General features: G+C 35.4%; 1 protein-coding gene across 4 annotated transcripts in view; it reads left to right on the top strand.

Moving 5' to 3' along the window:
- Positions 1-14216, top strand: part of TM2D1 (TM2 domain containing 1) — a 141487-nt gene that overhangs the window by 27880 nt on the left and 99391 nt on the right. For 3 of the 4 annotated variants that reach the window (XM_055084568.1, XM_024119664.3, XM_028489333.2), the window contains exon 5: positions 9747-9820. In XM_055084568.1, coding sequence (XP_054940543.1) covers positions 9747-9820 — 74 coding nt within the window. Of the gene's footprint in view, positions 1-9746; positions 9821-10181; positions 10279-14216 lie in introns of all 4 variants that reach the window. The other variant, XR_003679613.2, reaches the window with a different exon arrangement.

Genomic DNA, 14216 nt, shown 5'->3' on the forward strand with positions numbered 1-14216 from the left:
TCTCTGATTGCTGTGGCTAGGGCTTCCAAAACTATGTTGAATAATAGCGGTGAGAGTGGGCAACCTTGTCTTGTTCCTGATCTTAGAGTAAATGATTTCAGTATTTCACCATTGAGAATGATGTTGGCTGTGAGTTTGTCATATATGGCCTTTATTAATGTTGAGGTTGGTTCCCTCTATGCCTACTTTCTGGAGAGTTTTTATCATAAATGAGTTTTGAATTTTGTCAGAAGCGTTTTCTACATCTATTGAGATTATCATATGGTTTTTATCCTCCAACTTGTTAATATGGTGTATCACATAGATTGACTTGCGTATATTGAAGAATCCTTGCATTCCTGGGATAAACCCCACTTGATCATGGTATAGGATCCTTTTAATGTGCTGTTGGATTCTGTTTGCTAGTATTTTGTTGAGGATTTTTGCATCTATGTTCATCAGAGATAGTGGCCTGTAGTTTTCTTTTTTTGTGACATCTTTGTCTGGTTTTGGCATCAGGGTGATGGTGGCCTCGTAGAATGTATTTGGGAGTGTTCCTCTCTCTGCTGTATTTTGGAAGAGTTTGAGAAGGATAGGTGTTCGCTCTTCTCTAAATGTTTGATAGAATTCGCCTGTGAAGCCATCTGGTCCTGGGCTTTTGTTTGTTGGAAGCTTTTTAATCACAGTTTCAATTTCCGTTCTTGTGATTGGTCTGTGTATATTTTCTCTTTCTTCCTAGTTCAGTCTCAGAAGGTTGTGCTTTTCTAAGAATTTGTCCATTTCTTCCAGGTTGTCGTTCTTTCTCTAATTGCTTTAGGTGTAAGGTTATGTTGTTTATATGAGATGTTTCTTCTTTCTTGAGGTAGGATTGTATTCCTGTAAACTTCCCTCTTAGAACTGCTTTTGCCACATCCCATAGGTTTTGGGTCATTGTGTTTTCATTGTCATTTGGGTTGTCCATTTTATTGGCATATAGATGCTTGTAATAATCTCTCATGGTCCTTTGTGTTTCTGCAGTGTCACTTGTTACTTCTCCTTTTTCATTTCTACTTCCATTGATTTGTCTTCTCCCTTTTTTATTTATGAGTCTGGCTAATGGTTTATTAATTTTGTTTATCTTCTCAAAGAACCAGCTTTTAGTTTTATTGGTCTTTGCTATTGTTTCCTTCATTTCTTTTTCATTTATTTCTGGTCTGATCTTTATGATTTCTTTCCTTCTGCTAATTTTGGGGGTTTTTTGTTCTTTCTCTAATTGCTTTAGGTGTAAGGTTATGTTGTTTATATGAGTTGTTTCTTCTTTCTTGAGGTAGGATTGTATTCCTGTAAACTTCCCTCTTAGAACTGCTTTTGCCACATCCCATAGGTTTTGGGTCATTGTGTTTTCATTGTCATTTGCTTCTAGGTATTTTTTGATTTCCTCTTTGATTTCTTCAGTGATCTCTTGGTTATTTAGTAGCGTGTTGTTTAACTTCCTTTTGTTTGTATTTCTTATAGTTTTTTTTCCTGTAATTGATACCTGGTCTCATAGCACTGTGGTCGGAAAAAATACTTGATATGATTTTAATTTTCTTAAATTTACTGAGGCTTGATTTGTGGCCCAAGATATGGCCTATCCTGGAGAATGTTCCATGAGCACTTGAGAAGAAAGTGTATTCTGTTGTTTTGGATGGAATGTCGTATAAATATCAATTAAGTCCCTCTGTTTAATATGTTTCCTTATTTATTTTCATTTTGGATGATCTGTCCATTGATGAAAATGGGGTGTTAAAGTCCCCTACTATGTTTGTTAGTGTCCATTTCCCCTTTTATGGCTGTTAGCATTTGCCTTATGTATTGAGGTGCTCCTATGTTGGGTGCATAAATATTTACAATTGTTATATCTTCTTTTTTTTAACATCTTTATTGGAGTATAACTGTTTTACAATGGTGTGTTAGCTTCTGCTTTACAACAAAGTGAATCAGTATACATATACATATGTTCTGTTATATCTTCTTGGATTGATCCCTTGATCATTATGTAGTGTCCTTCTTTGTCTCTTGTAATAGTCTTTATTTTAAAGTCTATTTTGTCTGATATGAGACTTGCTACTCCAGCTTTCATTTATTTCCATTCGCTTGGAATATCTTTTTCCATCCCCTCACTTTCAGTCTGTATGTGTCCCTAGGTCTGAAGTGGGTTTCTTGTAGACAGCATATATATGGGTCTTGTTTTTGTATCCATTCAGCCAGTCTGTGTCTTTTGGTTGGAGCATTTAATCCATTTACATCTAAGGCAATTATCGATATGTATGTTCCTATTGCCATTTACTTAATTGTTTTGGGTTTGTTATTGTATGTCTTTTCCTTCTCTCTTGTGTTTCCTAGAGAAGTTCCTTAGCATTTGTTGTAAAGCTGGTTTGATGGTGCTGAGTTCTCTTAGTTTTTGCTTGTTTGTAAAGGTTTTAATTTCTCTGTCAAATCTGAATGAGATCCTTGCTGGGTATAGTAATCTTGGTTGTTGGTTCTTCCCTTTCATCACTTTAAATATGTCCTGCCACTTCCTTCTGGCTTGCAGAGTTTCTGCTGAAAGATCAGCTGTTAACCTTATGGGACTTTCGTTGTATGTTATTTGTTGCTTTCCTCTTGTTGCTTTTAATATGTTTTCTTTGTATTTTTGCCGGTTTGATTACTATGTGTTTCAGCGTGTTTCTCCTTGGGTTTATCCTGTATGGTACTCTCTGTGCTTCCTGGACTTAATTGACTATTTCCTTTCCCATGTAAGGGAAGTTTTCGACTGTAATCTCTTCAAATATTTTCTCAGACCCTTTCTTTTTCTCTTCTTCTTCTGGGACCCCTATAAGTCAAATGTTCGTTCATTTAATGGTGTCCTAGAGGTCTCTGAGACTGTCCTCAATTCTTTTCATTCTTTTTTCTTTATTCTGCTCCCTGGCCGTTATTTCCATTATTTTATCTCCCAGCTCACTTATCCATTCTTCTGCCTCAGTTATTCTGTTACTGATTCCTTCTAGAGCATTTTTAATTTCAGTAATTGTGTTGTTCATCATTGTTTGTTTGGTCTTTAGTTCTTCTAGATCCTTGTTTAAATGTTTCTTTTATTTTCTCCATTCTGTTTCTGAGATTTTGGCCCATCTTTACTGTCATTACTCTGAATTCTTTTTCAGATAGGTTGCCTATTTTGTCTTCATTTATTTGGTCTTGTAGGTTTTTGCCTTGCTACTTTGTCTGTGACATATTTTTTGTCATTTCATTTTTTTTATTTGGATGGGTGGTGCTGTATTCCTGTCTTACTGGTTGTGTGGCCTGAGACATACAGCACTGGAGCTTGCAGGCAGGTGGATAGAGCCAGGTCTTGTTGCTGAGATGAAGACCTCCGGTAGGCCTCACTCCGATTGATGTTCTCTGGGGTCTGAGATTCTCTGTTATTCCAGCAATTTGGACTCAGAGTTCTCACCACAGGAGCTCAAGCCTGACCTCCAGCCTGGCAACCAAGATCCCGCAAGCTTCGTGGCATGGGTAAAAAAATAAATAAATGAAAAAAAAAGAAAAAAAGGAGCAGTATAATATCAAAGAATAAAAAAAAATAAAATTAGAAAGATAAAATATATATTAGTAAAAATAAAACTATAATTGAAACAACTGCAAGAAAGTAAAATAAAAGCACAACAGAAAAAAGAAAAAAAAAGGGTGGGGTGGGGAAATAAGCCAAAAAGAGAGAAAAATAACAAAGTATAAAGAATAAAATAAAATTAGAAAAATAAAAGATTTATTAGGAAAAATAAAAATATAAAAGAATCAACAACAGTGAATCAACAAGGTAAAACAGAACCCCAGTCTGGTCACTGGGGTTCCTCCAGCTCCCTTAGGTTTCCGTGGTCCCCCACTCAACAAAGTAAAACAGAACCCCAGTCTGGTCACTGGGGTTCCTCCAGCTCCCTTAGGTTTCCGTGGTCCCCCACTGGTGCCTGCTAGGTGCCCTAGTTGTGAGGAGGCATGAATTCTGCATCCTCCTAGTATGCCATCTTGACCCCGCCCCTTTATAGATAGCTTTTTAAAATACTTTCTCAATACAATTTATGATCACTGGAATTTTATAAGAACCAAATAAATAATGCAGATATGATGAAGCTTGCTCTTAAGTAATTTCTTTTTTTTTCTTTTTTTTTAACTGAAGTATAGTTGATTTACGATGTTTCAGATCTACAGCAACATGATTCAGTCATATATATGTGTATATGTATATATATGTTTTTTTCTTTTAAAGATTCTTTTCCATTATAGGTTATTACAAGCTATTGAATATATTTCCCTGTGCTATACAGTAGGTTTCTTTTTAAGTAATTTAGTGTTGAATGTGATACTTCATTATATAAATTTTACTTTAGAATTAAGTAAGGGATATGTGTTGAGGGTGAGATTAAATTAAATTTGATAAGATCCAAACATACCTTTAAGAAAAATTTTCTTTCTAGGTATTTCAAATTTCTTTTTAGCCCAGAACTATTACTTTATGTATAGCTTTATTTCCTTTAATTGACTTATTCTCATTATACCAGTGCTGCTTTAGCTGGAAGCCTTTTTTCACCATGAATCCTTATTTTTCTAATATCACATCTTTGTGTTTTTAACCATGTTAACATCTGTGATTTTTTAAATATGTAATAACTGGTATATTTTATTTGCCCATTGTAACATTTAAAGATTATGGATTCTCAAAGATAATAGCCCTTTTGGAGCAGTTAATGGGGGAGAGATACTCTTTTCATAGTGGTATTACTTTTAACTGTAAATATTTTCTTATTACGAGAATAACAAAATGTTGCATGATTTTAAGCCCCAAACTTAAAAATCTTTGGTTATATTATTCTTGTTTTCCTCTTGAGTTTGGAGTTACTAGTTTGCACTGGTCTGTTGTATCCACAGATTGTAGGACAAATAAAAGTAAAGGGATTTGTAGGTTAAACTCTTCTAAGATTTGAAAGCTCTCCTTTATAGGTATAGACACAAAAAGAATAGTGATAACTAATTACCAAATCGTTGTAGAATGCTTGGGATTTGGCAAACAGCAACTTCAGTATGAAATAATCTGCATTCTCTAAAATAGTTATACAGAAACAAGAGTATTTTCAATAAAGATTCAACCTGCAATAAAACAAAAAATACCACAATTTTTTAGAATACCAAAAATGAATCTCTGTTCTTTTTATTTTATACCCAAATAAATTCTTTTATTGAATTTGTGTACTTTTAAATGTAAAGTTTAAGTTACTGAAGTAAAAATAAAGTACACTAAAAACATGAGCTTTGGGCTTCCCTGGTGGCGCAGTGGTCGAGAGTCCGCCTGCCGATGCAGGGGACATGTGTTCGTGCCCCGGTCCGGGAGGATCCCACATGCCACGGAGCGGCTAGGCCCATGAGCCATGGCCGCTGAGCCTGTGCGTCCGGAGCCTGTGCTCTGCAACGGGAGAGGCCACAACAGTGAGAGGCCCGCGTACCACAAAAAACAAAAACAAAAACATGAGCTTTATTAATGTCATCTGGCAGCATAATCTTTTTGGAAGAATATATCTAGAATAGTAATGGTTCAAGATAAAAATGGATCCTTCTTGATTGGAAACATTGTTAATTGGAATTTCAAAACAGTCTCTAAAATCTAAATATAATATTTCCTTCCACAATAAGATAAGTAAATAGGGTCTGTACAAAGAGACCTAACAAATTTTTACTTGGACAAAAAAGTCAGTCTACTTTTGGTAGTTCACTAATACCTCCCCATCTTTTAAAAACTGGTATTGGTGCTCAAAATAATGAAATCTGTAGGAGTAACGGTTTGCATTGGTTTTTGCCAAAAGCTTGGCCTCTGTGCACCAGTGCCGAATTGAATCTTGGAGACAGAGTTTTGGGTGAAGTAGAAAAGAATAGCTTTATTGCTTTGCCAACCAAAGAGGGACACAGCAGGCTACTGCCCTCAAAAACTATGTGTCCCAACCCAGGAGGATTTGATGAGGTGTTTTATAGCAATAGTTCAAGGGTGGGGTTGCTGACAAGATTAGGGTGTGTACAGGGCCTTCACTTCTCTAATCTGGTCTCAGGTAATCTTTTTTTATTATTTATTTATTTTATTTATTTATTTTTGGGTGTGTTGGGTCTTCGTTTCTGTGGGAGGGCTTTCTCTAGTTGCAGAGAGTGGGGGCTACTCTTCATCGTGGGGCGCGGGCCTCTCACTGCCATGGCCTCTCGTCGTGGAGCACAGGCTCCAGACGCGCAGGCTCAGTAGTTGTGGCTCACGGGCCTAGTTGCTCCGCGGCATGTGGGATCCTCCCAGACCAGGGCTCGAACCCGTGTCCCCTGCATTGGCAGGCAGATTCTCAACCACTGTGCCATGCCACGAGGGAAGCCCAGGTCTCAGGTAATCTTGATGAGCTTCTCTGGTTCTTGGCCTCAGGTAGTTTCTTGGCTGCTCTTCCCTTGATTAGCAACTGTTTGAGTCTGCCCTTTGGAACTCAGAGAAGGTCATGGAGGCTGGATCCTCTTCCCTACAAACAAGAAAACAGGGGACAGAAAGACTTGTGTGCCCAGGGGCCCCACAGGGTTCTGCTCATTTTCAGTTTTAATAAATGCTGTTTAGAATGTATGCTACTTTGTGTTTTTCAAGTTGATCAGTGTTTGTTTACAAATAAGATAATTTACTATTGATATATTTTATTCCTTCAGTAGTCATATGGACTAGGCACAGAAATGACAGCGCTGACTTCAAGTTGCTTGTGGAAGGATGGGGAAGTCAGACAAATAAATATATAATAAATCATACCATGGGATATGTGCTCCGCTGAAAGTTAAGGGCAGGGTGCTAGGGAGCATCTAGGGATGGCATTAAATTCATCCTGGGAGCATTAGAGAAAACTTTCCAGAAGTTTAAAAAAAGACTATTAAGAGTTAGCTAGATGATTGGGAATAGTGGGGGGCAGCGGAGGAGGCAAGGCAGAGGACAGCATAGCACATATAAATGCAGGTATGAGAGCACAGTACATTGAAAGAGAACTCCGGGTGGTTTGACTGTAACACAGACAGAAGGAATTTGCAAGAGGTGAGGCTAGGTTAGATGATGCTACTGTAAATGATGTGGATTTATGCTTTCTAAATTTCTCAATTATAATAATAATTGTAATATAGTAGAAATAGTGTTAGCACAAGTAGCAGCTGGGCTAACATTTATCATATGTTTGCCATATACCATGTACTATTCTAAGTTTTTACTTTGACTCATTATCTCTTAAAGTGCACATATTTAAAATGCACAGTTTTATAAGTTAGACATGTATACACCTGTGAAACAACCACCATGATCAAGATAATGACCATATCTGTCACTCCCCAAAGTGTCCTCATGCCTATTTGTAATCCGTGCCTCTTGGCCCTCCTTGTCCTGCTTTTTCCCAAGCAAGCACTCACCTGCTTTCCATCATTGATTAGTTTGCAGATTCCTTAAATGCTTAAATATCATCTTGGATCTGTTCTATAGTTTCTTAAAGGTGTTACTCCAGGAGTAGGTACAATTTACCAAAGTTCCAAATACATGTATCTAACGTTTTATCTAATATTTATGTAATTTATCTAATATTTTATCTGAACAGGAACCTGTCGTGTTCAATCTTCTGAAACATCCTTACAGAAGGGGTTCAGCAACAGAATATATAGACTTTAACTGACTCACTATCTTTCTCTGTTTTGCGTGTTATCACATTACTTTGCCAGTATCTATACTTCTATATCATTGTTTTAAAATGACTGCATAGTATTTTCTCCTATTGTTAGGTGTATCTTAATTTCTTGAGACAATTACTCCCTGTTAGATACTTAGATTGTTTCTAATTTTTTGATAGTCATACAGCAGATATTTATTAAACTCTTACTTTCTGTCACGTACTGTTCCAGGAATTGACTTGAATAAGACAGATAAGAACCCTGCCTTTAGGAGTTTACATGGCATAGGAAGAAAGAGAGTGAATGAACAAACCAATGAATGATTTCTGATCAGCACCATGACGGAAATAAATAGGGGAGATGTGATACAGTGCTGGGGCTGCTGTGGGGAGCAGCATGCTGGGTTACAAAGACTTCTCTGAAGAGGTAGCCTGAGATGAGAAGAGCTATAGGAAGAACATCATTGGAAGACGGGATGACAAGGGCAAAGGCTCTGACATGGTTACATTTTTTTCATAGAGTAGCAGTTCATTAAAAAACTTTTTTTGACCATTCTTAATATTCTTTTTGTAAACAAGTTGAAGGAAAGGAAACTGTGGTATTTCCAAAACGCTCTGTGAAGAGGGATACATTTCAGAAATAAAATAAGTGAGTGAATGGATACAATACGTATACTGAGTGAGTGGATAAAGTTCCTCGGGCAACTATAGTAAAATGCAATGAATGAAAAAAATAATTAAAGGAGTTGTTACGTAAGATAGTGGATAAAAAGTTAGGGGTCTTTAGGAGACAGAAAAGCTGAGAAAATTTATCTATTAATTCAACAAATATTGAGCATCTGCCATGTGCCAGGCAATGTTGTAGGTAATAAGGACACAGAATTGAACAAGACATATAAAAGACCCTCCCCTAACAGGGCTTCCATGAGACAGATAGTAAACAATATAAAATATTAGGTAGGTAATAAGTATTTTGAAGAAAACTAAGTGCATAATTTTATATAGTATCTATATTTTAAGTTTTAAAATCATTTCCAACATGTGTTATCGCAGTACTTACAACATTGTTCTACTAATGGGGGGGGTGGAAATCATCTAATTTACCTACATATTTAAGTCTTTTTTACGTATTTCCATATGTGTGCAAGAGGTGATCTCATCCAGTCTTACAATTTTAGCTGGTATATATTTGTAGTTGATGCTTAGAACTACCCTTTCACGAAGAGTCTTGCTTCATACCATTTTTATGTCTCAAATGGGATATCTGGAAAGCAACTCAAGTTTAAATATAGAAGAGAGATTACTCATCCCACCCCCACCCCCAATCTGCCTCTTCTAATTTCATCATTATATTTTTGTGTTATATCATTGTATATGTCCTAGATTCTATGCTCTATTATCATCTATTTTAGTACCTTAGCTTTAAGGTTGGAACCAAGGACAGAGGTGTTTATAGCTCACAGAATTGTTGATTTTGACTATTGGGCTAATAAAAAACATAAGATGCTTAGGAAAAAAGTACAGTATAGGATAACTTCAAGATAATTGGGTTACTAATAGAATTTTGCTGTTTAACTACAAGATCAGTGTTTTTTTCTGATTATTTTTTCTGTGCCTTGACAGTCTATTTATTTGAACTTTATACTGTAAATGCATATTAAAATTCGGATCCATAATATATTAAGTCTAAATAAATAAATAAGGATTTTAAGACTAAAAGATGTTCTGTAACTCTGGTGTAATGAGATTTAAAGATTTATTTTCTTAGAAGAAGTTTTGTAAGATTACAAAACTTTTCTCTTAAGTTTTGTAAGATTACATTGAGTTTTTATTTCAGTTCTTATTATTTATTTAAGTGAATTAATTTTTTTTTTGGCTTTTCTGTGTAGAGGGCCCTTTAAACTTTTCTCATATTTTTAGGTGAAGATTTGATTTTTTTAAAGTGTTAATTTTATATTGTTGATATAAAGCATTTGTGTTATATATAATGGTTTATTGGGAAACGGAAAAGTTTATTAATATTTATAGGACTTTCCAGGTTGTAAATGACTTTACCTTCTTTTCTAGGTTTGTTAAAGTTTTGCACTGTAGGATTTTGTGGAATTGGGAGCCTAATTGATTTCATTCTTATTTCAATGCAGGTAAGTTAGTTTCAGTCTAGAAGATGAACTACTTTTACATTCAAATTTGAGTTCTGTGATATATATGTTAGAAAGCAGTTAGGAATGCTTTTTCAATTTTTCTTCAGGTGCTAGATCTAAAGGATCACGGCCATGTTTTTAACTTGCATTTCCCAACCTGTGCCAATTAGCAGTTCTAAAAGACATAAGAACTTCATTAACAAGGATTCTGTGCTCTAATATGATTTGTAAATGTGAGTTCAGCTGAGTTATAGAGATTTCTTTACTGGAGAACTTCTCAGAATCTTTATAGTTTGTATTATGAATCTCTAAGTGGGATTGAAGTTATATTTCAAGCTTATTGTTTCTTTTCCTGTTACAGCCACATTATCAATTACTATAATAGGATACTGATGGGAATCTGATATTTACATATGAATATGTGGAGGCAGAAACAAGATTTTTTTTGCACTGGACAGGTACTCTATACTAGCGTTCTCTTGGTTGCAAATTGTAGAAACTGAAATGCAGCTAGCTTAAGCCAAAAAGAGAAAAGGGATGTCTGGGCGCTCTGTGGAAAATCTAGGAGAGGGGCTGGTCTCAGGCAAGACCCAATTCATATAATCAAATGATGTGTTCAGGACTCTCCTGCTCTTCATCTCTGCTTCTCTGTTAGCCTCATTTTCTTCTGCTGCAGTGGTTTGTGAAATGCTCTTCTTACATGTTTAAAAGTGCCACCAGATGTTTTCTATTAAATTATACTGAACTGGTTGTGGTTAACTCATGAGGATTCTTAAAGAGATGAATTTATCACAACAAATGTCACAAAACAGCATTTCAGTAAGCATTTATGGAGCACCTAATGTCTTCAGTAAATGTGTCAGTATGTATTTAGATTATCATCAGTTTTGCTCTTCTTTCTCATACAGTATTTCCACTCCTCAATTCTGTCTGCTTGATGTTATCCTTATGCTTTAAAAGAAAGTCAAAATCTAGATTTTTGGTAACATACTGTGAGGAGGGGACCATACTGTGAGGAGGAGGCAACATATGGACCAATAAGATATCAGAATTAAACAAGGAAAATATTTGGTTTTAAAGTTGGAATTTTCCTGTCTTTATTCATAAACATATGCCTAACCAAATATCCTGCCTTCTCTGACTGTGGTACAGGCAAGCAGGCATGAAGAGGCTAAGGTACTTGTGCACATATGCTTGGAAATGGGTTTCTCTGAGGATCCAAGGAATTTAATGTGTTATTGGGATTCTTTGAGATATACAGAATTCCGCATCTTTAAAACCCAACTATTTAGTTAATATTTCACACTAGGTTCTTTCTTTGGTGATATCAGTGCTTTGTAGCTTTATTTATATCAAATTATAGAGCTTATTTGATTCAGCCACTATTTTCTAGTACATGTATACCTAAACTTTTCAGAACTAACAGTTCTTAAAGATCTAGAATTGAGACTATTACATCAACAAATTATTGAGGTAGAATTAGAATGTTCGAATTTCTACAGTAAATTTCCCTAAATAAGACATTTTAATAGGGATGGCTACTTTAGACTGCTTTCAGATTAGGGGAAAAATAAATCATTTTTCAAAAGTAGCCAAATAAGACATGTATCCTTATTCTACATGTTGTTTAATATACTTAACATGTGATGTTTACTACATTAATTTTAGAGATTTTTTTTCAGCCAAATAAGTTTTTACTATAAATATCGTAAACTATGTTAATATTTTTGTCCTAAATATATTTTTTCAATTTCTCATAAACCTTTTACATTCTATCATCTTTTTGTTTATTCTTCTTTCCTTACTCATTCTCTCCATCCCCAGTTTTTTTTCTTTTTGCCATTAAATATTATTCCCCAGTGAGTTGCAATGTTTTTCTTTTGGGCTGTGATCCCAGAAACATATTGTGCATGAACTCAAGACCTATAAAAACATACTTTGCTTCACAGTGTTTATAACAAAAATCCAGGAAAATCCTCTTTAAAAGAATAGGTCTAGTTATTTCATGGTTTTTTTAATAATTTTTTTTCTAAATTTATTTATTTGTTTGTTTTGTTTTGTTTTGTTTTGGCTGCATTGGGTCTTTGTTGCTTCACCGAGCTTTCTCTAGTTGCGGTGAGCAGGAACTGCTCTTCATTGCAGTGCGTGGGCTTCTCATCATCTTGGCTTCTCTTGTTGCGGAGCACGGGCTCTAGTGCGCAGGCTCAGTAGTTGTGGCGCACGGGCTTAGTTGCTCCACGGCATGTGGTATCTTCCTGGACTAGGGCTCTAACCCATGTCCCCTGCATTGACAGGCGCATTCTTAACCACTGCTCCACCAGGGAAGCCGTAGTTATTTCATCTTTGAACTGAAACAATATAAAGTGTAACACATATATTACTAAAGTAAGTAAGCTTTAATTGTAGCTATATTTACTAAAAATACTTTCATGAATTTATCTGTTAGTAAACTTTTGAAGTTTCTTCTGTTTGTTTTTTTGTTCTTAAAAAATATGCGGGGGCTTCCCTGGTGGCGCAGTGGTTGAGAGTCTGCCTGCCGATGCGGGGGATGCGGGTTCGTGTCCCGGTTCGGGAGGGTCCCACATGCCGCGGAGCGGCTGGGCCTGTGAGCCATGGCCGCTGGGCCTGCACATCCGGAGCCTGTGCTCCGCGACAGGAGAGGCCACAACAGTGAGAGGCCCGTGTACCACAAAAAAAAAGAAAAAAAAAAAAAAAAATGCTGATGGCACTGTGTGAATGAATGGTATAAAACAATACATAGAATTAATTCTTTTGTGTATTCAGCAAAATCTAAATCAGTGTTGCATGGATAGCATACAGTTTTTCAATTATAGGCAACCATTGTATATAACTATATATAGTTGCTGTATATATAGTTATTCATAAGGCAGGTCTGAAGATTTTAAAACACTCATTGTTTTGTGCTTATATTTATATATATCATGAAGGATAGATTAGATAATTTATTCTTTTATCAGATAAAATATGAGAATATTTGATTTCATTTAAATCTCTTTTCTCACTCACACAATGAATATTTTTAATTATACCAAAACCACTGATGTGTACTCCACCAACAAAAAGGAAAGAAAATTGATTGTGTTAAGTGGAGACAAGACAGCCACAAATCAGAAAGATGAAGATGGGTACAGGGAAAATGGAAATATGCGTTGGAATGTAGAAAGTTGTTGAAGGAAGTATGTCAGGGTTCTTCGTGACAATTTAAAAAAATTCTATGCATCGTGGAAGAAATTACTTTTATTTTCATTCCTATTAACATTGCAGACACAACATTGTAAAACAACTATACCCCAATTTAAAAAAAAATTGCAGAGTAGATTCCTTAAAGAACGAATAACTATATAAGCAGCAAAATACACAAAGCAATATAATCTCCAAGACATTTTTTGAATTTTATAAATAAATTTATTAAATATCTCATTAGTTTGGCATTTAATGTATGTAACTCATTTTAGCCCTGGGTTATATACTGCTTTTGTATTTTTTTTTAACTTTTACACACCAGGTTTGATTTTTCACACATAAATTTCTTGAGAAAAAAAGATTTTTATTAATCTCCTGTAGCACTAATAGTATGCTCAACATGGAGTATGCTCTCAAAATTTTTGCTGATTTGAGTTGAATGCAGTATACCTTGAGAAAAGTGTGACTTTGTGCCAATTACAGGGAAGATGAGAGGCTAAAAATGGTAGTTTTAAAAAAATGATTGCTCTTCTTTAGGGCTTTAAAGTTCTAAATTTCATGGGTCACTTGAGAGGTAATGAACAAAAATAAAAGTTGGTATAATAAGTAGAAATAGGTATAAGTTGGGGTCCTTGCCCTAAAGGAATTTAGAATCTTACCCTCCCCAAAGTGGTATAAGAATAACATCCCACTTATAATCAGAAACGTGTCCTTTGGAACTTCAAGCTGAAAATAAAAGTTATCTTGATTTTATCTTGCTTAAATTCTTGAATTTTACTAAAAATTTTAAAAGCCTAGGCTTTTCAGTTTAGAGCATAAATAAGGCTCAGGTTAATAGGTTCACTTCTGTGTAAGCCAGTTTGTTTTGTCAAAGACATAGCCTATGCCCTTGCTCTGTGAAATACATGCCATTGATCAAAAGTACTAAACGTGTAATCACCCTAAATCTATTTCCAGTACTGGAAAAGTTGGTCAGAGTCCTTGATAGTTCACTAGATGTAGGACAGCAATATATAAAAACTAGATATCAAGTCTTTCAAATAGTTCTCTGTATTATTTATTTAACCCTGGTGTGATTTACTGGGGAAATGAACTGGAAAACGGAGGAGAATGATAATTTGGGTAGTCTCTGCTTTGTCACATCATCTCAATTAAGTATCAATAGATTTCACTTAGTTCACTTACCTGTGGG

The sequence above is a fragment of the Physeter macrocephalus genome, chromosome 4, assembly GCF_002837175.3.
Source record: "Physeter macrocephalus isolate SW-GA chromosome 4, ASM283717v5, whole genome shotgun sequence".
Lineage (NCBI taxonomy): Eukaryota > Metazoa > Chordata > Mammalia > Artiodactyla > Physeteridae > Physeter > Physeter macrocephalus.